At 59.3% G+C, this 24,645-nt stretch overlaps 3 protein-coding genes across 4 annotated transcripts; 2 read left to right on the top strand and 1 right to left on the bottom strand.

The window, feature by feature from the left end:
* Positions 1-15,525, top strand: ARAP3 (ArfGAP with RhoGAP domain, ankyrin repeat and PH domain 3). The gene is made up of 34 exons (XM_065735054.1): positions 1-57; positions 1,347-2,214; positions 2,709-2,770; positions 3,032-3,105; positions 3,246-3,316; positions 4,989-5,258; positions 5,500-5,569; positions 6,341-6,461; positions 6,649-6,836; positions 7,144-7,250; positions 7,587-7,786; positions 7,877-7,962; positions 8,074-8,256; positions 8,471-8,627; positions 8,899-9,015; positions 9,103-9,256; positions 9,427-9,529; positions 9,619-9,817; positions 9,891-9,954; positions 10,219-10,382; positions 10,511-10,723; positions 10,988-11,093; positions 11,543-11,690; positions 11,826-11,894; positions 12,185-12,259; positions 12,380-12,494; positions 12,612-12,740; positions 12,854-12,987; positions 13,092-13,174; positions 13,273-13,308; positions 13,862-13,925; positions 14,001-14,138; positions 14,333-14,371; positions 14,911-15,525. The coding sequence occupies exons 2-34, from the start codon at positions 1,556-1,558 to the stop codon at positions 15,523-15,525; spliced, it is 5,013 nt and encodes a 1,670-aa protein (XP_065591126.1). The 5' UTR covers positions 1-57; positions 1,347-1,555.
* A 466-nt stretch (positions 15,526-15,991) lies between these two features.
* Positions 15,992-18,008, bottom strand: LOC136047374 (proteinase-activated receptor 3-like). The gene is made up of 2 exons (XM_065734417.1): positions 17,927-18,008; positions 15,992-17,311 (listed from the first exon to the last, which is right to left on the bottom strand). The coding sequence occupies exons 1-2, from the start codon at positions 18,006-18,008 to the stop codon at positions 16,302-16,304; spliced, it is 1,092 nt and encodes a 363-aa protein (XP_065590489.1). The 3' UTR covers positions 15,992-16,301.
* Positions 18,009-19,601: 1,593 nt separating this feature from the next.
* On the top strand, positions 19,602-24,460 carry FCHSD1 (FCH and double SH3 domains 1). Of its 2 annotated transcripts, XM_065734434.1 has the most exons (19): positions 19,602-19,676; positions 19,929-20,026; positions 20,128-20,173; positions 20,987-21,060; positions 21,286-21,430; positions 21,507-21,643; positions 21,716-21,779; positions 21,851-21,979; positions 22,080-22,202; positions 22,289-22,384; positions 22,458-22,565; positions 22,644-22,748; positions 22,925-23,173; positions 23,253-23,336; positions 23,423-23,600; positions 23,683-23,888; positions 23,965-24,055; positions 24,119-24,186; positions 24,343-24,460. In XM_065734434.1, exons 1-19 carry the CDS (start codon positions 19,656-19,658, stop codon positions 24,400-24,402), a joined length of 2,082 nt encoding a protein of 693 aa, XP_065590506.1. In that variant the 5' UTR covers positions 19,602-19,655; the 3' UTR covers positions 24,403-24,460. The 2 variants fall into 2 exon arrangements, with proteins under 2 accessions (XP_065590506.1, XP_065590505.1); XM_065734433.1 differs by having other exon boundaries at positions 23,965-24,186.
* Positions 24,461-24,645: the final 185 nt, after the last annotated feature.

Below are 24,645 nucleotides of genomic sequence, written 5' to 3'. Positions count from 1 at the left end.
CATCAGCCCTGCCACCATGCCACCGCTGCGCTGGAGCTGGCAACGCTGAGCCCAGAGGTGAGGGACTGCCCTGGGGGTGCAGGGGATGGGCAGGCTTGGGGTCAGAGTTCTGTGGGAAGGGCCCATGCCCAGCACTGAATGTGGGTCTATAGGGACAGGGATTGGTAAGGGTGACAGGCTGGCTGTCCCCAAGGGCCACCCCAGTGCCCTGCACTCAGCCCTGGGAGGAAGTCTCAGGGCAGAGAAGCTGAGCTGGCCACAGATCCCGCAGGGCGATATGGCCACAGGAAAGGGAGAAATTGCCCCATTTCAGCAGAAAGCCGCTGGGCAGAAGTGGGGACAGCCAGCCCACACAGTGCATCACCCTCCACCCCCACCAACAAGCAGCCTTCCAGATGCAGTGCCTCCGTGCCCAGCCCTTCCCAGCCACTTTCTGTGTACTGTCCCTTGTCACCACAGCCTGGCGGATGGCCACCCCCTTGCACCCTCACATGGGCACACTCTTGGATAGCCATCCTTTCCCCCCTGTGCTCCTCACGAGACCCCTGTCCATGGTCACTCCAGTGGGCAGCAATGCAATGCAGAGCTTGGGACAGCCGGGATGCAACCCCCACTGAGGGGGGACAGGGGATGCGTGGGAGAGCACAGGCAGCAGGAAGGAAGCCTGCACCGAACAATAGAGGGAAATGGAGGAACTGGAAAAAAAGAGTTAGTGGCAGCACACTCAGCACAGATGGTTTAGTGCGGAGCAGCATGATTCATGGGAAAAAGGTCCTCAGCACCCCGCGGCTGCATCCAGTGAGGGATCTGGGGATGCGGGTCCCTGGGTGGGTGGGCACAGTGCTGGGCGCCCGCCCTGTGGGTTCCATCCCCCTCGGTCTGCCTGTGAGTCACGCTGACCTCTCTCATGCCCTCGCTGGCAGATTATGGTCTGGCCCTTCCGGCAGCAGAGCCCTCCCCGAGGAGGCCAGCACCGGAGCTCGTCCCCTGGGAGGGGCCCAGCTGCTGCCCCCCGGTCGCCATCAGCAGCCCCCTCCATCCCATCCCGCCCCTGAGCTCAGAGCAGCCCCCAGCCTTGGCTTCGCTCGAGTGCTGCCAGAGTGGGTCCAGGAACCCCGCGGAGGGGCGGAGGAGAGGCTTGTGGCTGGGAAATAACAGGATGCAGTCCTGGCTTGGGGTGCTGAAGGTAAGAGGCTGAGGGGAGGGTGGTGAGGTGGGGGGATCCTGCTTGTAGCCAAGCCCCTAGGTTCCCTCCTACTGCCTCCTCAGCTTTCTCCTCCCCTCCCTCACCAGATGATGGGCTGAGCACCGCAGGGCCATGAGCTCTCAGTGCTCTCCTGACTCAGACATCGCAGACTGGCTGGCCACCATCCACCTGGAGAGATACCGGGACCTTTTCAAGCAGCATGGGTTCCACCTGGCCCGAGATGTCACTGTGTTGGACAATAAGAAGCTTCAGCAGCTTGGCATCACCGCCACCGGGCACCGCAAGAGGATCCTGAACCTGGCAGAGAAGACACAGCTGCTTGGGGACCCTCATCCCCGAGCCCCCCAGATGGGTGAGGATGCTTCAAAAGCAGAACCAGGAGCGGCTGCTGATGCCTTTGGGATGCAGCAATGTGGTTCCACGCGCAGTCAAACAATGCCCCCACAGAAGGACCTGGATCCTCCACTGGTGAGGCCGGTCCCCAAGCCGAGAACAGTTTTCTATCGCCTCAAATTGGAGCAGGGCTCAGCAGCCGCACCGCCAGCACACAGCCCAGAAAGGGACAGGACATCCGGAGCCTTCGTGGTGCTGGAGGGCTTTGTGCCAGGGGAGAGCTCCACAGATCTGGAGAGCCAGGGGGCAACCATGGGCACAGGGACATCCCGTCTGGGTGCACGGGAGGAGGCACGGCTCCCCACAGCCCCAGGCCATGGAGAGACCCAGGAGACCCCAGAGAAGCCCTGCCTGTGTGTCCCATCTGTGCCACCACGGCTCAGACACAGGGTCCCGGCAGCCGAGCTCAGTGCTGTGGGTTCGACGAGCAGACCTCCCTCAGCTCCTGGTGTGGGGCAGGGCAGGCTGGAGATGGTGTCCAATGTCATCTACGAAGGGTTCAAGCCACCGCTGGCACCTGTGGAGGACTTGGGACAGGAGAACAGTCCCCAGGGCCAGGCTCTCACTCAGGATCCATCCCCGCAGGAGCTGACGCAGACAGCTGAGAAGCCTGAGTAAGCAGAAGCTTTCCCTTATGAAAGCCAGATTCAAGGGCTCCCCACCCCCAGAATTTCATCCTTAGGAAGCATTCCCTCCCTCATGCCTCTCTCAGGCTCTGCGTGGGGAGGTTAGGGGGCAGATGCACTCTATGGGGAAGCTGGGACCCACCCTGTTTTGGGGAGGGATGATGAGAGCAGCAGGGGTACGTGTTTCCAGCATGTAATAGCATGGGCTGGGGCCTCTGGGGCTGAGTTGAGTGGGGAACAAGGTGGGAGATGTTGGCGGGGATCAGGCTGGGTGGTGCGGGGGGGTGGTGGTGGGGGAAGTATTCCCAGGAGATGCAGCCTCAACAAGAAGAGAGCGGGCACTGGGGCAGGGATGCTGCACATCCTGGGGGACAAGTCCAGGCTGAGCCCTGGACAGATGCAGCCTCCAGCCCCTCCAACAAGAGAGGAGAACAGGGTGGAAGCACAGTCACAGCTACAATAACCCCTCTCCTGTTTTCCAGCAGGGCCAGCTGGCCTGGGGGGGGGCTGCCCCCTGTCCCACAGAGACCTGCCAGCAAGCCAGGTGAGAGCCCCTGGGCCACTGTGTGCAGCAGGGACTTCACAGTGTCCCCAGACAGAGGGTGGTCCCACGGGGAGGGTGGACCCAGAGCACAGCCCTGTGCAAGTTTGGGCTGACATCTCTGCCACACCACGTGCCCTAAATGAATGGGATGTGCTGGGGGATCACTCTGGGGGGATCCACAAGTGTCCCCACAGTGTTGACAGGTTGCTGTCCTTATTCTGCACTGCTGATGGCCTTTTCTCCCCATGTCCCTGCCTGCAGAGCTCAGTGAGCCGCCCATCAGCCCATACAGTGAGACCACCTTTGGGAACACAGTCCCAGCCTGGGAGCAGAAGGTGAGAGGTGGCCACGGGGCCAGCGTCTGTCCCCTGCCATCACCAGTGGCCTCTCCGTGTCCCCCAGCTCCCAAGAGCCTGCAAGCTGCAGCTGGTGGGATTGTGGCATTGGCTGAAGTGTGACTGCTGTCTCCTCCCAGGGCACAGATGTCCCCTCTGGGCAGAGCTATGAGGCAGTAGCTGAGCCAGAGCTGGAGCGAGAGGCACACAGGTAGGCAAGGGGATGATGAGGGTACGTAGGGGACCATAAAAATGCTTTCAAAATGTACTTTCCATGAGTCCTGATAGCATCTCAGAAAGAGGAAGGAAAGCTGCTCTTCCCATTTCAGACGGGGAGGGTTCCTTTTCCTGTGTAGCTTGCAGAGAAGAGAGCTGAGCTGTGGCTCTGCATCCTTCAGCTCTTGTGGCTGCTGTGCCTTCATTCCCCCACACTTCTGGTGCCAGCTCCTGGCCTGATCCTGAGGCATGGTCAGCTCATGCATCACAGCCACGTGGGACACAAGTGGGGGGCTGCAAAAACCTGGGACCAGGAGTCGTGTGTCCAGGAAGGAGCTGCAGTCTCTGATCTCACCCAGCAGGGCCGGCTGCTAGTTGCAGTCTCCATTCGAGGTTTGCAGGGATCTGAGAGCCCAATCATTCTGAGGGCATGGGCCGGGTGCCTACAGCCATGACAATGCCTCCCAGGAGTGTTTGCAGCATGGGTCTACTGGGAATAGCCACTGACATTATCAGTATGGTGTCAGAAGCAACATTCATGGGATTTTTCTCTTAGTGGGGCTCAGAGAGTTGAAAAACCTCTGCAGACCTTCTGGGTTCTGTTCCTGCACCCTATGGGACAGGTGTTCCTGTGCTTTCCTTCTGAGATATCCACCCTAAACACTTCTCCCCGTGCCTCAATGCTCCTTCCCTGCGGGACATGACACCCCAGGCATGGTGTGACCTTGACAGCCGCCAGGTGCCCGCCAGCAGGCTGACTGCCTGCCCTATAGCCCCCACCTGAAGCAACCAGGTCCACTTATGGCTCCTTGTCCTTCCTCCATTACCAGTCCTTCATCTTCCACCAATTCTGCCATGTGAGCACTGGCAAGCTCAGTGCACCCCAGCTGTTACCCTCCAGTCTTCACAAACCTAGAAATTCCTCCTATGGACCCTTCTACTGCCTCTGTCTCATGATCCCTGCTCCTGGGACTGAAGCTGTGGTGCACAGGAGGTGCCTCACTGCCCTCCTCATGCCACTCATGACCTCCAAATCCTCTTCCATGGGGCGATGGAGACTCTCAGGCAGAAGCTGTACCAAGATTGGGAACATCCTTACTGCCTTTCCTGGAGCCTGGTCTTGGTCCTGGAGTGAGGTCCCAGTGCCGAGGTGCCATGGGCCTCTTCCTGCCCATCACCATCATGCCTGGGCAGCTCCCATGTGACCACCTGACATTTTCCAGTCTGTTTCCTTTTTGGGAAAAGAAAAGCATTTGGCTGACAGGACTGAGGGAAGGAGCAGGCTTAATGGTTTATTTTTATCATTTCCTTTCATTGTTGTGGCTGGAAAGGCTCAGCGGGCCTGCTCCAAGCACAGCTTACCAAGAAAATGAGGCTGATGCAGGAGCTCCATTTCCCCATCAAACTGGATGATTGTTAAGGCCCCTTCCAACCCAATCCATTCTGTGATTCTACGATTCCCCAGACCTTTGCAAAGCATTCAAGCTGGGCATGACAAGGACCTGTGAAGCTCTCAGTGACAAGATCTTAGCGAACAGCAAGCCCTCATCCAATCCCACTTGTGGAGATGCAAAGACTCAATCAGATCTGCACCCAGAAGAGTTCAGGATGAGGCCAGAAGCAATGTGGAACATCTCCAGATGTTCTCATGACCCCATTCCTTGCAGGACAAGCAGTGAATACAGCAGTGAGGGGAGGAGTGAGGATGAGGAGACACGGACCAGGATCATCGAGCGCATCGTCCAGAATGACACAGAGGGATACTCCACCGTGGACATTCCCAGAGCCAAGGGCACTCCGTTCAGCCTGCCACCCCACCTCTACCCTGATGAAGTCCTGGATGACTTGACCATCTCCCCCTATGCAAGCTACACCTCATTATCCGAGCCCCGGCCCGCCATGCTCAGTGGTTGGTTGGACAAGCTCTCTCCACAAGGGTATGTCTTCAACATGGATAGTGACAGGTCCCCATTGTAGAAGTCCCTTTGGGCAGGGCTGGTGAGGTGGGCACTCACTTTTGGGCCTTGCAGAGCTATCCTGAGCTTCTTGGGTCTTGATGTTGCAAGGATTCCAGTGCATTGTCCTAGGGTCTGTGCAGATGTGAGGTCTGTGTGCAGATATGGGGCACGGGGAAGACAATCTATCTCCTAACAGCCCATTTTTCTGCCACAACAACAGGAACTATGTCTTCCAGAGACGCTATGTCCGCTTTGATGGGAAGAACTTGATGTACTTCAGCAGCGAGAAGGTGAGAATGGGCAGAATGTGAGCAGAAGAGAGGCTCTGTTCTGCCACCTGAGCAGGAAAGACTGAGAGAGCTGGGAATGCTCAGCCTGGAGAGGGCTCAGGTGGATCTCATCCATTTGTATAAGTATCTGAAGGAAGAGTGCAAAGAGAACAGAGCCAGACTCTGCCCAGTGGTGTGCAGTGCCAGGACAAAAGGCAATGGGAACAAAACAGAACGCAGGATGTTCCCTCTGAGCATCAGGAAGCACTTCTGTGATGTGAGGTTGATGCAGTAGGACCCAAAAGGTCTCCATTCTTACAATCTCCATCCTTGGAGACACCACATCCTTAGAGCTCTACAAAAGCAGCCTAGAGGTGGTCAAGGACACCCTGCCCTGGGTAGCTCTGTTTAAGCAAGAGTGGAACCAAATTGTCCCAAGTTCCCTGCCCACCCCAACCAACCCGTCACTCTGTGACACCGTGTGACTGCCATGCTCCTTTGTCCCTCTTGTGTAAGGATCCAGCACAAACCCAGAATCACCGTGGCAGAGTCACCATGTCCCTGTGCCCAGGGATCCAGCTTGACACCATGTCAGTGGAACCCAAAGAGAGAGGGGCTGTGCATTGGCCTGGAATAGCTGCTATCTCAGGAGGCTTGCAGCCAGTCTTGCCCTGTCCCTTACTGGAGCTTTGGTACCAGTATGCCCAGTGAGGCAGATGCAGGGGAAATAGGGCATAGGGGTGCCCTGCAGGAAGGGTGAAGCGGGCTGACTGCAGCTGCTGCTCCTTCCAGGAGCCCTACCCCAAGGGTGTGATCCCACTGTCTGTCATTGAGATGGTTCGTTCCACCAAGGACAACAAGTTCCAGGTTGTCACCAGCCACCGGATCTTTGTCTTCCGTGCTGAGAACGAGGGTGAGTGAAAACCCAAGCTGGGAACCATCAGTTCCCAGGAAACCATCCCTCCATCTGTCCTGCAGCTCCCAGCCTGTCCTCACACTGGCTGTGATGAGCAAGGGGCACCTATCCCCGCCTTGCTCTGTCCTTGCTGGACTGGAGGGATGGGCTCAGCCCCACTCCTCCAGCCCTGCCCTCCCTGCAGCCCAGAGGAACGAGTGGTGCTCCACACTGCAGCAGAAGGTGATGGATCAGCACCTGGTGGGCACCCGGCCCCGGCCCCCCAACACAGCTCACTGCCAGAAGTCAGGCACCTTGGAGCTGAAGGGACAGAAGTCCAAGGTGTTTGCAGTCCTCAGCCTGCCTGAGATGTGGCTGTACAAGAGCGAGCAGGTCAGTGGTAACCACAGAAACCCCCACCTCCTGTATGCTGAAATGTCTTAACACCCTGGTTTTTTTTCTGTCTGCCTCATATGCAATTTGCACAGTGTGCACTAAACCACAGCAAGTGGGTTTTGCTCAAGCTGCTACCTCCTCTATCAGCATGCCTGACTCAGCAAGGCCTTTAATTTTAAGACTGATGTCTTTGCAAAATGCTTTAATCCAGACCTGATGGGATGGAATGAAAGGTCCCAGGTCTCAGTGGTGCTGGGGGCAGGGTGCAGAGCCAGGACATCGGGGGCATTGCTCTGTTTTGCAGTTCTTTAAAATGGGCATTGGCATCTGCGTGATTGAGATGCGTGGCTCCACCATCCGCGAAGCCAAGAACCGCACCTTTGAGCTCATCACCCCTTCCAAGATATTCAGGTAACAGTGGGATGGGGATGGGAGCGAGGATGAGGATGGCAACAGGGATGGGGATGGGGTTGGAGATGGGGATGGGAACAGGGATGGGGAGGGGGATGAAGATGGGGACAGTGATGGGGATGGGAGCGAGGATGAGGACGGGAACAGGGATGGGGATGGGGATGGGGATGGGAGCAAAGATGAGGATGGGAATAGGAATAGGAATGGAAACAGGAATGGGGATGAGGATGGGGATGGGGGTGGGGGTGGGTGAAGGGTTGGGAATGGGGCCAGGAATTGGTCAGGGAGCAGCTGGCAGCTGGAGCAGGGTGTGAGTGTAGGCTGCTGGTGCTGCAGCTTTGTGGCGGAGTCTGAGCGGGAGAAGCGTGAATGGATGGAGGCCCTGCAGGAGGCCATAGCCGAGATGCTCTATGACTACGAAGTGGCAGAGAAGATCTGGTCCAACAAAGCCAACAGATACTGTGCGGATTGCTGGGCTCAGAGCCCTGACTGGGCATCCATCAACCTCTGCGTGGTCATCTGCAAGCAGTGTGCAGGCCAGTACTTCTCCCCAGGGGTGGGCAGGATGTGGGTAACGCTTGGGTGTGGGCAGGGCCATGGGGTGCTGATACTTCTGCTCCCCACAGGGCAGCATCGCAGCCTGGGCTCCAACATTTCCAAGGTGCAAAGCCTGAAGCTCGACACCAGTGTCTGGTCCAATGAAATAGTGCAGGTAGAAGTGCTCAGGGCTTCTTGTGGGCAGGGCAAGAGCTCCATGGGCTCCACTGTGATGCGGGGATGCTATTCTGCTCTGCCTACTGCTGATTGCAAGTCTCTCCTGCAGCTTTTCATTGTGCTGGGAAACGACCGAGCCAACAGATTTTGGGCTGCCCGCATCCCTGCCACTGAGACCCTCCACCCAGATGCCAGCACCGAGCAGAGACGGGACTTCATCTCCCGCAAGTACCGGGATGGGAGGTACTGCCTGCCCCATCCACACTATGCTTCCCACGAGGATGTGCTCCAGGTAGGGGTTACCTCAGGGTGTGTGCGGGGTACCAGGGTGCTGGGAATGACCGGAATGACTCTGGAACTCTTGAGTCTGAGGTGTCAACACCTTCTGCTTGTCTGATGTTCCTGCATCCCCATGCTGGGCTTGAGTGGGGTCTTGTGATCCTTGCAGCAGGGTGGGCTTTCCATCAGCCAGGACATGGTCCCTATGGGTGTCTGTCTCATCCCAGGCGTTGTGCGCTGCAGTAGCAGGACCAGGCTTGCTCAAGACCATCCTGCAGTTCTTCTCCTCTGCGGAGGCTGGGCTGGCAGCTGACCCTGCAGCCCATGAGGTAGCCCCAGTGGCTGAGCCATGGTGGGACCTGGAAAGCAAAAGGAACCATTCAGGTAACTCAACCCCCTCCAGTTTGTGATAGGGCGGTTTCCTCCCTGCTGCTGCCTCAGTGCCCCAGGCCTCAGGACAGCCAAGGCAGCAAGTCCCAGCCCCACTCTACTCCTCTTTTGGGATGGGGAAGGGTGGTATATATTTTGGAGCTCCTTTTTTGTGGATTTTCTCATGCCTGGAGCACTCCTTGACTTACACCTACACAAGTAAGGGACTCACTGCCCCCTGGTACCCGTATTTTGGGGAGCGCTCACTTGATGCCATTCCCCATAGGGGCACCAGGTCCAGAGGGTGTATACAATGAGATCACACAGCCAGTGGCACACAGTGGGTACCTGCACCGGTCCATCACCCACCCCCGGCTCCCAGGTGCCAAGAAGAGCAGAGAAGGTAAGTGTGAGGAGTGTGGGGAAATGGGGAGCGTGTCTGAAAGTGTAGAGTTCCCCCTCCAATACGACTTACTCCTCCATCCCACAGACTTCCAGCGTGTCTGGTGCTCACTGGAGAAAGCCCTGCTCATCTTTGAGACAGAGAAATGCACTGAGCCCCTGAGCCACATCCAGAGTGGGGACCTGCTCTCCCTGGGCGTGAGCAGAGCCCAGTCCCTCTCCAGCCCTGGTCCCACTGAGAGGTACCTTGGGCTTATCCCCATCTCAGCGTGGGTGGACCTGCAAGCCCTGAGAGCCTGTGGGCACGCAGGGGGCAGGGATGGGTACCACTCTGTTTGGTATCTGGGCACATACAGAGAACCTCTGGGTTCAGGGTGGAAGCATCCCTGATGGGTGTGTTCATCCTCTGCAGGTTTCACTTTATCCTCGAGCTTTTCCTCACTGGGGAAAAAGTGCAGCAGTTGGGGGCCGACAGTGCTGATACACTGCAGGCATGGGCCAGTGCCATTGGCAAGGTGAGCTGTGCTCTGTCCGTGCTGCTGTCCCCATCCTTGCACAGGCTGAGCCCTGCCTACCCCATCTCACCTCTAGCTTCATCCCACAGTGGTTCACACCCATGAACTGTCACTGCCTGCTGGGCTATGAGTTCCAGCGTGTGGGCCAGCTGCGTTACAAGTGCATGCTCAACCCCGAGCGCTGGCAGCGAGCCTTCTTCATCCTGCAGAAAGCCCACCTCTTCATCTGCCCTGTCGAGGAGGATGGGGCTGAGGATAGCATCAACCTGCGGAGGCTGCAGGAGCTCAGTGAGTGCCGAGGTTGAGTGCACAGTGGTGGATATGCCTGCCTGGCTCTGAGCTCATTCTTGTCCCCGTGCAGGTTTGGTGCCCCCTGCAGAAACGCCGGAAAAAAAGGAGATGCTGGTGTTGGTGGAGATGGGGAGGTGAGAGTTGGGCATGAGAATGGTGGGAAAGGTGCTGGGGTGGAGGCACTGGTGTGTGCAAAGAGGATAACCCTGAATCCACTGTGGAAATGCTGGTGGGGTGGTATGGCTACAGCCAAGGGGCTTGCAGAGGTCACCCCAGGATCCACTTGGGGTCCCTCAGGGTTGGGTGCTCATTGGCTCAGCCTGGCATATGAGGCAGGAGGGGACAACATACATCTCTGGAGACCTTCATTCCCAATTCACCGCCCTTGTCGTTCTCAGGACGTTTTACCTGCAGGGCCTGACACGGGCAGACACGGCAGCGTGGTATGCCGACATCCAGGCATCAGCAGGGGGCCGGGGCAACGCGCTGCGGGACCAGCAGCTGAGCCGGGGGGACATCCCCATCATTGTGGACAGCTGCATTGCCTTCATCACACAGTATGGTGAGCGTGGAACCGTGCCCAGCGCTCACAGCGTGACTGATGCATCTGGATAGGAAGCATCATCCACCTGACACTCTCCGTGCTGGGGGAGCAGTATCAGGCCTCTTGACCCTGCATCCCTTCCCCAGGGCTGCGCCATGAGGGGATTTACCGCAAGAACGGAGCCAAGTCCCGGATCAAGGTACTGATGGAGGAGTTTCGACGGGATGCCCGCAATGTCAAGCTGCGCATCAGCGATAACTTCATTGAAGATGTCACCGATGTGCTGAAGAGGTTCTTCCGTGAGCTGGAGGACCCTGTCTTCACCCTGGAGCTTCACCCACAGTGGAAGGAGGCTGCGGGTACGTTCCTCACCCAAAATGGTGTCCCATTGTCATGTCAGCCCTTGGGCCATCGGACCTAAGGATGGTGGAACGGAGTGCCCCAAAGAAGTTTTGGATGCTCCATCCTTGGAGGTGTTCAAAGCCAAGTTGGATGGGGCTCTAGGTAGCTTGATCTGGAGGATGGCCCACAGCAGGGGGATTGGAAGTGTGTGACCTTTAAAGTCCTTTCTAAACTAAGCCACGTGATATGATTCTATGATTCATGCTTTCTTCTCCCTCCAGCAATCTCCTCCAAGCCCCAGCGCCTGGAGCGGTACAAGGAGCTCATCCATCGCTTGCCTCGCCTCAACCGCAAGACCCTGGCTGCACTGATTGGGCACCTCTACCGGTCAGCCACCCCCCCACAGGTCCCCCAGTCTGAGGGTGTCCCTAGGGCCAGCCCGCAGGGTGTCACTTCCCAGACAGTGCTGGCTTCCTTCCTTGTGAGCCAGGCAGAGCCCAGAGCTCTAGACCAGTGTTGGGAAATGCTGGAGCATGCATGACAGCACAAGCATTTCCAAAGTTGTCCCACCACAGTGGAAAAGTTTGGGAGTGGGGGACACCCCATTGTAAGAGGTCAACTTCACCAAGGGCACAAAAAATGGAAAGAGAAACAAATTCCCATCCCTGACTCAGAGCACTGTGCGATGTCAGCCTGAAGTCCTGGAAACGGGAACTTCATGCCCAGCAGATGTGGGGAGCTGGGGAGAAAAGGGATGATTTTCAGGTGGAAATGGGCAGCTGGGGATAGAACCCCTTCTGATCAGGCCGTCCCTCACTCCCATGCTCCTGTCCCAGTGTGCAGAAATGTGCGGACCTCAACCAGATGAGCACCAAGAACCTGTCACTGCTCTTTGCGCCCAGCCTCTTCCAGACCGATGGCAAAGGCGAGCACGAGGTGAAGGTGATGGAAGACCTCATTGACAACTACGTCATCATCTTCAACGTGAGCTGTCCTTGTCCCCTCACCTCCACCCATGCTGGCCCCCTGTTCCTCATTCTACATCGCCCATCCTGGCCCTGGCCCCATCCACATCCCCCTCCATGCTGACCCCATGCTTCACCTCTCTTTTCCTGGCAGATTGATGAGGACCAGGTGTCCCAGATGGAGTTGGAAAACAGTCTGATCACCACCTGGAAAGACACCCAGGTACCTGGGGTGTGCTTGCTCCCCCGCCTCCTCCAGATCAGGGGCCCATGTTGGTGGGAAAGACGGGGACCATCAGCACCCCACTCCAAGTCCCCACTGTCCCAGATCTCCCCGCAGAGTGGCCAAACATTTGCAGAAGGGACCTTCCCTCCCTTCTTTATTCTTCTGTCACCTTGAGGCTCAAGCCCAGCTCCCACTCCCCAAGATACCTGAGGACAGGAGATGTGCACAATGCCCATGTATCACAATGCACAATGCATCATGGCACCAATGCCATCCTTCTCCCACAGCTCTCACAGGCTGGGGACCTCATCATCGAGGTTTACCTGGAGCAGAAGCTGCCCGACTGCTGTGTGACCCTGAAGGTGAGTCCCAAAGGACAGACTTACCAAGGAAGGGCATTGAGACATGAGCTCCCAGCACAGCTTGTCCCTAGGTCCCATCCTGCCCCCACCCACCTGAGCTCCCCATGTGTCTGACCCCAGGTGTCCCCCACGATGACGGCAGAGGAGCTCACCAACCAGGTGCTGGAGATGCGCAATGCCGCAGCTAGCCTGGACATCTGGCTGACCTTCGAGGTCCTGGAGAATGGGGAGCTGGGTGAGCACCATGGGGACAGTGGGAAGGGATGCTCTGGGGGAATTTGCCACCAGTAGATGGTGGCTGGAAAAGGAAAAGGGAAAAGACACAGCACTGACAGTGTCCCTGCATTCCCAGAGCGGCCCCTGCACCCCAAGGAGAAGGTTCTGGAGCAGGCGTTGCAGTGGTGCAAGCTGCCAGAGCCCAGTGCTGCGTATCTGCTGGTGAGGAAGGTCCCCATCGGCGAGGGTAGCTGCCTCTTCACAGGTGTGGTGACAATGGATAGGCCCAGCACCCATGGGTGGCTCCAGCCTGGACCCACAGCAGAACTTCTTCTGATATCCCCAGCCCCCTGACCCACATCTCTTCCACTGGAACAGGTGTCAAGCGTGAGACCCCCAAGTGCGGGCTGCTGAAATGCCGTGAGGAGCCCCCCAGGCTGCTGGGGAACAAGTTCCATGAGCGTTACTTTGTCATCCGTGACCGGCAGCTGCTGTTGCTCAAGGAGAAGAGGGTATGGAGGGGACACGATGGGGGTAGGGAAGTGGGGAGGGGGACCCTGGGGACTGTGGTGGCACAAGGATGGCCGCAAGGGTCAGCTGGACTCTCCATCCCCAGAGCGCTAAGCCAGAGCGTGAGTGGCCGCTGGACGTAGCCAAGGTTTACATGGGCATTAGGAAGAAGCTGAAGCCACCAGCACCGTAAGTAGGGACATCTGGATGTGGCCATGGAGCACGCAACCCCTGCTCAGTGCTGCAGAGGTGATGCTGCCCCACTGCCTGACTCTTCCCTTCCCCAGGTGGGGCTTCACGCTGAGCATGGACAAGCAGCAGCTGTGAGTATCTGTCCCAGCCATTCAGGGCTGGGTGTCCCCAGGTTTAATGGGATCAGGACAGCGACATTTGGTGCTGCAGGGTCAGGGCCAAGCTGGTGGCTGGCTGGGGCACCCAAGGGTCAAAGAGGTGGATCCCTGTGCTTCTTGGGCACAAGGTGGGGATCAGACTTTGGGGGAAATCCACCTGTGAGCCCCCATGCATCTTCATGCACTGGGCTTTGGTGCATGCCATTAACAGGTCTGTGCCACCTGCAAGGTTGCGCTATGCACAGGGCCGTGCCACCCTCCACTCTGTGCCCCACCACTGCTTCACCCCATGCAGCCCAAGCCAGGGTGTTCCAGGGCTCTGAGCAGAGTTGGTTCCCAGGGCCTGGCATAGCTGTTGCTTCACTCCAGAGCTGATATTTGGGAATACCAGGTGTTTGGAGGCTGTTCCCAGGGATGTCCACTAAGGAGACTGGGGCTGGCAGCCATGGATTTGCAGGCAAGGTGTCAGGGTGGACCTGTCCCTGCTGCCCCTGCTGCCTGCAGCTCTCAGCTGGCTCCTCTGCAGGTACCTGGTGTGCACGGGGCAGGCAGAGCTGTGGGATTGGATCACCAGCATCCTCAAGGCTCAGGTGAGTGCAAGCAAGGCTGGGAGAGCAGGGGGCCAGCAGGACAGCCTGGTGTGACCCTGTACTCCTTGCACGCAGCACGATGACCTACGCCCTGTTATCCTGCGCCGCCGCTCCTCCTCCGACCTCGCCAAGCAAAAGTTTGGCACCATGCCACTGGTGCCCCTGCATGGGGACAGCACTGATGTCACCATGCTCTCTGCCAACCAGACCCTGGTAAGAGCCTGGCACTGGTGTTCCTGACCCCACAGTGTCTTTGTGCCCACCCGAGCAGGTGCTCTGGGTGTGTGTTATCCTGTTTGTGTGCTACATGCTGCGCTCATGTCTGCCATCCCCGTGCCTGCCTGGGCAGGTGTTCCCACATCGCCGCCCCCCAGGTGCTTATCTCTGTCTGTCTCCTCTGTTTCTAGCGCCGTCTGCACACACGAAGGACTTTGTCCATGTTTTTTGTAAGTACCCACGTGCATGGGGCATGTTCATGCTGGCTTTGCACTGTGCATCCTGGCTCTGGGGGATGCGTCTGTGCTGCCCTGCACACGCTGCATCCACTGTCCTGTGTGTCCTGAGCACGGTCCTGTTGTGCATGCCCAAGAGAAGAGAGGTCCAGCCCAGTTCCCAGCACCTCCCAGAGGGGCTGAACTTAAGAAATGCAAGGCAGCAGGTTTGGGTGCTGCTTTCCATCAGGTTGTTTGTATATGTGCCTGGCCAGGCATGGCCTTGGCTCACCTAGCTTTGTGCATGAACACCTTTGTCCCTCCATCCCAACACTGTCAGGGGCTATGGAGACAGTGCCATTGCTTGGTACATGGATCTGATCCCATATAAGCCCCAGGTGGCTCCTCTGGACAAAAGGGCAGCAGGAGCATGTGCAGAGAGCCAGAGCAGCATGTGTGCCCCATTGGAGCGTCAGCTCCACAGCAAGGCAGCCCAGCTTTCCAGGCAGCACGCTCACGCTGGGCACTGCCTCACTCTGTCTCTGTGTCCCCAGCCCATGAAGGTGCACCAGGACTCTCTGGAGGAGCAGCAGGAAAAGGAGATGGACACTGAGCCTGTCTACGAGGAGGTGGGCAACTTTCCTGAGCTGGCCGCCCTGGAGCTGCAGCGGGGACTGCTGGCAGATCCCTCACCCTTACCCACTGTGGACAGATCCCAGAAGCCATCCCCATCCCCCGAGCAGCCCCCGGCCCCTGTGCTGCGCTCCTCGCTGCCCCCCAGCCCAGCACAGAGGCTGCCAGCTCCCTCTGTCACCAAGGCAGTGTCCCTCGAGCAGGGCTTGAATCTGGAGTGTGACAAAGCCACATCCTGTGGGCTCAGAGCCGCCCTGACTGCCTCTCTGGAGAGGAACCTGGAGCCACCCACAGCACTGGCCAGGGACCAGGAGCAGGTGGCCATACTGGGGCGCAGCTCCAGCCCTGAGGCATCCATCAGCATCCCCAAGAAGAGGAGCGCACAGCCATCCTCACCCATCAGCGACAAACTCATCCAAGAGCTTAGCAGCATCATCCTCAAGAAGAGTGATGGCCAGACACCAGGGACAGGGACAGGGACAGGGACAGGGACAGGGACAGGGACAGGGACAGGGACAGGCCAGCCAGTGACATGAACTGGGGTGGCCACCGAACTGGGGGTCAAGTCACATCTGGTGGCAGCAGTGACAGCGTCACAGAGTGGGCACCCTCCTCCCGGCCTCACCCCGGGGCTGGACTGGAAGTGGGGACAGACAGACAGGGACCACACGTCTGCATGTGTGGGCAGCACATCAGCCACCGCCGCCGGTCTCAGCACCGAGGGAAGCGAGTCAAAGGGAAAGTAAAAGCAGAACTGCAGCGTTCCGAGCATGGGCTGGGGACACGCAATGTCAGAGACATGGGGCACACAGGGTGCAGCTTTCACCCTGCAGTCAGCGCCCTGAGCTCTGCCCAGCATCCCCTTCCCAGCCCTGGTCCCATTGGGCAAGGCACCTATTTGCCCCCACTATCCCTTCTTGTGTACATTGTGGTGTATTTTGGGTGGTCCCTGGCAGCAGAGCTGGCCACGTGTGTGTGGTGCATGGTCCTGGCGATGGAGGATGGCTCCTGCTCATCTGGGGTGTTTACACCTGCTCCTTCCAGCATCAGGGAGAAATAAAGGTTTATTTGGATTCTAAGGGGTTCGGTGTCTGCAAGGTGTGTGAAGGGAGCACCAGGCAGAGACAGACCTGCAGGATCTGGGGATGGGGGTGGCAGACACAGGTATGGGACTGCACAGTGGGAGGATAACAGTGGGCTTGGAGAAGTGATTCTGTCCCCCATGGGGCCGTTCTCAACGACATAAGGTCAGCTGGAGCTGCAGAAGGGTCCTTTCCACATAGAGAACCTGGCAGAGTGTCCTTAGCCCTGCTTACTGCTGGCTCTGCTCACTGGACTTCAGAGGCAAGGCTGCCTTCTTCCATTCCCTCTTTATCTCCAGCCCCCAGAGGCAGCAGCCAGTGTCCCGGATCCAGCCCCGAAAATCCTTGGAGATGTAGAAATAGAGGAAGGGATCGAAGCAGTTGTTAAAAGCACTGAAGGCCAGGGCCAGGGCATACCAGCTGTAAGTGACGTTGTTGCAGCCCGTGTCCTGCTGCAGGTAGTGCATGAAGAGCAGCACGTTGCTGGGGGTGAAGCAGAGGAGGAAGGCCAGCAGGACCACAGCCAGGATGTGCACCACATGCCCGTAGCTTTCTCGCTTAGCCAGCAGCCGGGCCAGGATGCAGCTGTGAGAGATGATCATGAGCATGAAGGGCACACCAAAGCCCAGCCCCACCAGGCAGAGGAAGTAGTGCTGGAAGAATTTGTCCTTTCCTTGGACATCATGGCACGTCGTGATGTTTAGCTTCGAGATGTGCTCTGTCTGTGGGTAGAGCAGCAGCGGGCTCACGCCCAGCCCCACCAGCAGCCAGATGGCCATGCAGATGCCTGCCCTGCCCCACGTCTCCATGGAGCCCTTCCACAGGAACGGGTGGGCTACAGAGACATAGCGCTCCACACCGATGCAGGTGAGGAAGAGGATGGAGGTGTACATGTTCCCATAGAAAAGAGCCACCATGGTGCGGCAGAGGTAGTCCCCAAAGAGCCAGTGATTGCCCAGAAGGTAGTAGGAGATCTTGAAGGGCAGCAGGAGGATGAAGAGGAGGTCAGCAGTGGCCAGGCTGAGAAGGAAGAGACTGCTGGAGCACCTCCCAACATTCTTGGCCAGGACCCAGCAGGCCAGCACATTGGCAGGCAGCCCCACGAGCAGCACCACAGAGTAGAGGGTGGGGAGGAGGACAGTGGTCACGGTGCTGTTGAGGAAGGCTTCCAGTGAGGCGCCAGGGCACTCAACTTCTTCTCGTGGGGTCAGGTGCCAAAACGCCCGCCCCTTGCCATGTGCTACAGAGGACATAAGGAGTTAGACTGAGCCAAGAACACCCCCCAGTGCCCCTTCCCAATGGGGCCCATATGGAAGATGTCCAGGGATCCCTCCCTGCAGAGCCACCCCCTTCAAGTGCCAAATCTCAGTGTGTCCCACAAGGACCCCCTGCCCCTTTGCCTCTGCCCAGGAGTTGGTGTCTCTCTGTCCCACAGCAGCTTTGGGGAACAGGAACCCTGAGCTGGGCTGTGCCCTGGTTTGGGGGACACGGGACATGGTCACCAGTGCTAAGACATAGCTGGGACGCAGCCACCTGTGCATCATCCCATGAATCCCAGTACTGAACTGTCTCTGCTCCCCGGGGCATCGCAGACCCCCAGCCCCCGTGCTTTTTTTGGAGCACAATGTACCTATGGCACTATGCATGGGGACCAGGGGAAGATATCCTCCCACAGCATGGCCTGAGCCACCCCAAGGGTCTGCAGTACTGTCCCCCAACATGCAGCCACCCCCTCCAAGTGCCAAATCTCAGTGTGCCCCACAAGGACCCCCTGCCCCTTTGCCCCTGCCCAGGCTCAGCCTCTGCCCATGCCATCCACGTCTCCATGCCAGTTTGCAGCCACCAGGTCACTTACCCAGGGGCAGCTGGGTGGCCAAGCCGAGCAGGAGGGAGACACCGAGGCCAGCAAAACCAGGCAGTGCAGCAAGCTGGACCATGTCTGAGGGGTGGCCTCTGTGAAAGCTGTGTCCCCACGAGTGCCACAGGCAGAGCTGGCCCTGCCACACGTTGCCACAGCAGGACGTCCACCAGGTCCTTCCTCTTTCTCCTCTGCCTCTTGTCCATGCACTGTCCTTGTTCCCCGTGGTGAAATGTGACATCCAAGTGTGGTCGTCTCGCGGATGTCACTGAGACACACGAGGATGGGGCTTTCCAGGCACTGGAAGGAGGAAGCTGGTGCTGTGCAGCTGTGGAGGGAAGGTCTGAAGACCACAGCAGGTGACAGGGGACGTTTCCTGTCAGGGGCAGCAGAGACGTATCTGGAGCAGATGTGCACTGGGTTCAATGGCATTGGGTTGAGGAGCATCATTTGTCCCCATCCTGCCAACAAGTGGGTGCTGGGAGGCTCCACTCCATGTCCTCAGCTCCCTGTGTCCTCCTGAAGCAGAAGGGAGTGACAGCTGGCAGCACAGCCCCGGACAAAGTGCCACACATGGAAAATGCCAAACCATGGCCAAAGCACCATGGAGGGGACAGCGGGGAACACGGCAGGGGCAGAGCACGGCATGAAAGTGACAGCAAAAGATGAAGCGAGCAATAAGGGGGATGGGCACAGGAGGGTGCGGGGCACATAGGGGACACGGAGCACTGTGGCACTGCACAGCACCCCACACGTGTCCCTGTGGCTGTGCACCCTTCGTGTAGTGTGGAATAGGGTTCCCAGCGCTCCACGTGTCACCATGTCTTGGGATCAGGGCCCTGCCTGTCCACACACTCCATATCGCACAGTGCTCCCCGAGTCCCAGCAGCAAGGTTGCAGGGCCCCCTGTGTCCTTCTGCCCCCATACCCCCTGTTCCTGTGTCCCTGTGTCCCATTTCCCCATCCCCTTCTCCTCATCCTCCCGTTCCTGTTTCCCCGCGCCCCTCTGTTCCCTTATGCCACGTGTTCTCACATTCCCCAAGTCCCCCATACCATTGTCCTTTTGTCCCCTTGTCCTCACGCTCCTGTCTCCACGTCTGCCTGTCCCCCAGCCCTGTGTCCCCACCACCCTCCCATGTCCCCAGGTCCCTTTGTTTCCACCTCCTTTCGCTCATGTCCCACATATCCCTGCGTCCCTCCATCCTCCCGTCCGCACATTTCCACTCCTCCCTAACCCCACACCTCCACGCTCCTTGCCCCCACGCCCCACGTCCCTCATCCTCATGTCCCGGAGCCCCATCCCAGCCGCAGGCGTGGAGGACAGAGCACCGGGAGAGGCGGGGGGAGGAAGGGGCACTGAGGGGAGGGGCTGTGCAGGGGGCGGGGCCACGGGGAGGGAGGAGCCGGGAGCGATGGGCGGGGCCTGCTCCAAGTGGGCGGGGCCTGCAGTGATGAGCAGGGCAGCCCTGTGGGTGGGGCTTTGAGCGGGGGGCGGGGCTTAAAAGAAGGGATGGGTTTGGATGGAGGGGGCGGGGATTTGGGCAGGAGGCGGGGCTTTGGGTGGAGGGGGCTTGGAATGGAGGAGTAAGGAGCGAGGGGAGGGGCTTTTGAGAGAATGGGCGTGGCTTTGAGTGAATGGGCGGGGCTTTGGGCGGAGGGGCGGGGCGGAGCCTCAGTTCCGGGGTACGCGCACGCGCGGCGGGGTCGAGTGTGGGAAGGGGGGGTGATGCAGCCGCCGCCGCGCAAGGTGAGATTGGGGTCGGGGTACAGTAAGAGAGGCACGGGGGTCTTCGTTTGGGAATTGCAGGAGTGAGAATAGGGATGGGAATGAGGATAGAGATGGGGACGGGGATGGGGATCGGGATCGGGATGGGGATGGGGACGGGGACGGGGACGGGGACGGGGACGGGGACGGGGACGGGGATCGGGATCGGGACGGGGACGGGGACGGGGACGGGGATCGGGATCCCCGGTCAGGGGTTGAGCGTTCTGCCCGCAGGGAAAGCTGAGCCAGGTGGTGAAGCTGCATTTTGCCGAGCAGCTGTGCGGGCTCCAGAGCAAGCAGCAGCGGGATGCCGAGCTGCTGGAGGACATCAGGTAGGGTCATCCTGTGGTGCCGGCGTGGCTATATCACCCATGGAGGTGGCAGGGAGAGGTGGCCCCACTGCTACCCCCTGCCCTGCTGCCTTTTCCCGCAGGTCCTACAGCAAGCAGAGGGCTGCCATTGAGCGCGAGTACGGGCAGGTAGGGGTGTGTGGGAAATCAGCCCTGCAAACGGGGCTTGGATGGGGCTCTTGGGAGGAAGGGTGAGCGCAGTGCCAGCTGGGAGGGATCGATGCATCCTGGGGCACTTTGCTGAGCGTGGCACAAACACAGTCTGCTGGGTTTTGGGGCACAATGGGAGTGCACTGGGGGAGGAAGCATTCCCACTCTGATGTCTGCTGGGTCATCACAGGGCTGGCATGTACCTGAGCTCCTGGGGCTTCCCACCGCATCCCCTGCGGTCCGTCTGCCCTGTGCCCCACACCTGAGCACTTTTCCCTTCCTGTATCTTTTCAACTCACAGGGATTTTGGCAGTGCCAACATCCCCACTCCCCCTGACCCCTCTTCTCTCCTCCAGCATCACCCAGGGGGCTCTGGGTGGGGCCCAGCCCCTCGCTGCACTGTACCTTCTGCCTCTTTCCTGCTGCCCTGCTGCTTTCTGGGCCACACACCTGCTCTGGGCTCTCAGCACACGTCTCGGTGGGTGCAGCACCCCATGGGGCAAAGAGTTGGGTTGTTCTATGCCTGGGGCTGCTCTGCCTTCACAGCTGGCCTCTATCACTGGTATTCCCTTCTTGGTCCTCAACCCCGAAAGCTGCAGCATGTGGGCTTTCTTTTGCTCCTGCTCCAAGGCAGCACTGTGGGGCCAGCCTTCATCTCCTTCCCCTGCATGGGCAACCTGTTCCCTTGGGGTCATCTCAGGGGGGGGGGGGGGGAAGGGGGCATCACTGCCTCCATCCTGCATGGCACAGCGGGATGCCTGCAAAAGAGGGCTGACAGCTGTCCGTCCACAGGCGCTGCAGAGGCTGGCAAGCCAGTTTGTGAAGAGGGACTGGCAGCGGGGCCGCAGCGATGCTGGAGACTCAAGGTGGGCTATGGGGAATAGGGACAGGGACAGGGGGTTGACAGGTGGCCCTCCAACCAGAAGGTGGCAAACACCAGGCTGCATTTGGGGGCCCTGAGGATGCAGCACTAGATGGGACATCCCCATGAATGTGGTACCCGAGGCTCTCTGTCCCTGTGGGTGTCCCCAAAAACCTTGTGGATGCAAGGGAGCCCTGCAGATCGGCGAACCCTGTTCCCATCCCTACAGGAGCGTCTTTGCTGTCTGGAAGGGCATTATTGAGGGGACTGCATACACGGGGCAGATCCGTGTCACAGCTGCTGAAAGCTACCGCAGCCTTGCTGCTGAGGCCACCAAGAGCTCCCGGCTGTCCAAGGAGAGGATGCTCAAGAAGGTATTGATGAAGGCACATCCCACAGGGCTGGGTGAGGTGGTGGGGGTATGTCCCCAAGGCTCACGTCTCCTCCCAGAGCATGGAGCAGCTGCAGAAGGCACAGGCGGAGCTGCTGGAAACGGTGAAGGAGCTGGATAAAGCAAAGAAGCAGTTCAGCCACCTGCAGCGCAGCAGTGAGGTGGCCAAGGACAAGGCGGCCGACGTGGAGGCACGGTGAGCAGCAGGGGGCAGGGGCAGCAGCACTGGGAATGTGCCTTGGTCAACCTGTCTCCCCATGCTCACCAGACTCCGTAAGAGCGACCGGAGGATTTTCCACACTAAAGCCAGTCTGCAGAAACTCAGTGCCAAGGTGGGCAGCGTGGGGACAGCGCGGTCCCTGAGTGTGGGGACAGTGTGTCACCTCGCTGTCCCCATCCCCAGTTCTCCATGCAGATGGCGGAGTACTCAAAGCAGCGGGCAGGGGTGCAGAATGAGTACATGTTGACACTGGTGTCTGCCAATGCCCACCTGGAGCACTACTACCATGTGGAGCTGCCTGCCATCATGCAGGTGGGGGCTGCATGGGGACACTGTGTCCCATCACAGACACCCAGTGGGTTACCGAGGGGTTCCTGTGGGGCTGGTCCCTATGGGGATGTGCTGTCCACAGGCTCTGGATGGGGACCTGTATGAGCGGCTGCGGGACCACCTGAGCACGGCTGGCCGGGCGGAGGTGGAGAGCTGTGAAGCCACGCAGGATTGGTTCCAGCGCATCTCGGAGGCGGCTGCACGAGTACTGCCTGCCATCCCCTCTCTGTGTTGAGTGGCATCCGGTGGGGATGGGAATGCATTCTCCAGCCCCTTATTCTTCCCCTGAAGGTGTGCCGGGAGCAGGACCTCCTCCTCTTCCTTCAGGACCACACTGCCTTCATGCTGGTGCCTGAGCAGCGCTTCCAGCTCGATGGCATCCAGGAGGTAGATAAGGGAATCGGTACTACATAGGTTACTGCACACCTGATCCCTTCCTGACCACCCTATCCTCACCCAGGTATCCCTGCTGCAGCCTGAGGATGGCGGGGCCAGCCTGGAGAAGGAGGCACGGCGCTGGGCCATGCGGGCCACACGAGACAGCAAGAACAAGGCACATGGCGAGGAGGTGGGCACACAGAGTTGTCCCTCACAAGGGGTCTCCAGGAGGGGCAGCTGCTGCAGCCACATGGCACTTCCCTCGCAGGTGCTGCAGAAGCTGGAGGCCAAGAGGCAGCAGGTCCCCGAGGCAGAGGCAGCCACCGTGGAGCGGCAGATGGAGGAAGTGCGAGAAAACATCTGGAAGGCAGAGGTGGGTCCCACGTGCGCTTGGTGTGCCCTCAGGCTTCATCACCCCACAGGTGTGAAATTGTGCTGGGATGCTATGCTACGGAGAAGCCACCCTGGGGACTGGATCTGATGGAGGTGAGCCCTGCCCCATAGCTGTCCCCCACTCCATAGCCCTTGAAGCATCCTTCTACTTCCCAGGTTGGCAGGGCCAAGGCAGAGGCACGGCTGGAGCTGCTGCGCACGGCGGGGCTGGATGTGGATTCCTGGCTGGCTGGGGCTGTGCGGGCAGGTGGGGAGCTCCCACGCACACCCAGCACTGAGGCACCCACGGGGCTGGACCCCACCGAGTTTGATGACTATGACAGCGATGATACATTTGAGGAGGCTGAGCCTGGGCACGCTGCCCGCACCTACCCCTACACGTGTCGGGTCATCTTCGGGTACCAGGTAAGGCCACCAGTGCCGTGCACGCATGGGGATGGCACTGCCAGCCTGGTTGTCACGTGTTGTCACCTGTCCCCTGCAGGGCTGCCATGCAGATGAGCTATCCATTGCTCAGGGAGAGGAGCTGGAAGTTATCGAGGACGGTGACATGGAGGAGTGGGTGAAGGTGGGAATCTCCCATACAGTTTCTCCCAGTGCCAGGGGTCTGGAGTCACGTTGCTGGGATGGTAGAGTGGTTTCTGCCCCCCCCAGGCTCGGAACAAGGCGGGCCAGGTCGGCTATGTCCCTGAGAAGTACCTGCTGTCCCTGAGCTGTGTGAGCAGTGAGCCGGGCTCAGCTGCTGGCACTGGAACCACAGGACCCTCAGGGGCAGCCCTGCAGCGGCAGCTGTCCAGCATCATGGCTGCAGAGCTGGTTCTGGAGCCTGGAGGTGGGTGTGGGATGGGGACATGGGGCATCACACTGGGACAGGGCCATGGGACCTCATCCTGGGTGAGCCTCTGTGCCCACAGCCTGGCTTGTGCGAGCCCTGTATGACTATGAGGGACAGAGCCCCGAGGAGCTGAGCTTCCCTGAGGGAGCCATCATCCGTGTGCTGCCCCGCGCTGAGGATGAGGTAGATGATGGCTTCTGGACTGGAGACTTTAATGGCCGAGTTGGTGTCTTCCCTTCACTGGTGGTGGAGGAACTGACGGGGGCACGGGGCACGGCCGGGCAGGTCAGTGATGGCGATGATGACTGAGGGGATTCTGTGCTCTGCCCTTCCGCTGCACCGTGTGTCCCTGTGTCTGCAGGAACTTCCCTCACCGTCCCCACCGCCCTTCTCCCCTCCTGGCCTTGCACCCAGTGCCAGCCTGGGTTCCAGCCCCGAGCCGCTGCTGGGAGGTGAGTGCCAAGGGGGTGGCCTTGGGGGCACGCAGAGCCTGTCTGAGCCTTCTGTGGATCTAGTCTGCAGGCAGGAGGGCACAGGCAGTGGGCAGAGCTCTCCAGACCTGGCAGCCAACCGCCTCCGGCCGGTACGTGTCCCTTCACAGTGATGCTTTGACCCCCAGTGCCCAGAAAAGGGTCAGAAAACCCCTCTGCACTGGGGCATGGTGTGATTCTGGAAGGGGTCAGGGCAACGGGACCCCCACCTCAGCCTGAGGACCCCATGTCTGCTCTCCTCCCCACAGCTCCGTGCACCGCCCCCACCACCCGACCGAGCCCTGGACCTCGAGCAGGACCTCAGCTGACCCCAGACCTCCGTAGGCTGCAAAATCTTTTCCTGTTCACACATGCCCCTCACCCTTGGGCTACTCCCAGCGGTGGAGAGGGGAGCAGGACTTGCACCACAGCCTGCTGCTCCTTGAGCTGGTCTCCTTGGGGGCCGCATCCTGCCCAGTGCTGCTCGTGGGCCGGTGGGGCACAGTGTGTCTCTGCCTCCACCCCTTGCCCGTGGCATCACCTCCCTGGAGGTTCTGCTCCTCCCCGTGCTG

The sequence above is a fragment of the Cyrtonyx montezumae genome, unplaced genomic scaffold (genome assembly GCF_038088225.1).
Source record: "Cyrtonyx montezumae isolate F1298 unplaced genomic scaffold, pur_monq_1.0 scaffold_18, whole genome shotgun sequence".
Lineage (NCBI taxonomy): Eukaryota > Metazoa > Chordata > Aves > Galliformes > Odontophoridae > Cyrtonyx > Cyrtonyx montezumae.
This window is presented reverse-complemented; position numbering and strand designations above follow the sequence as displayed.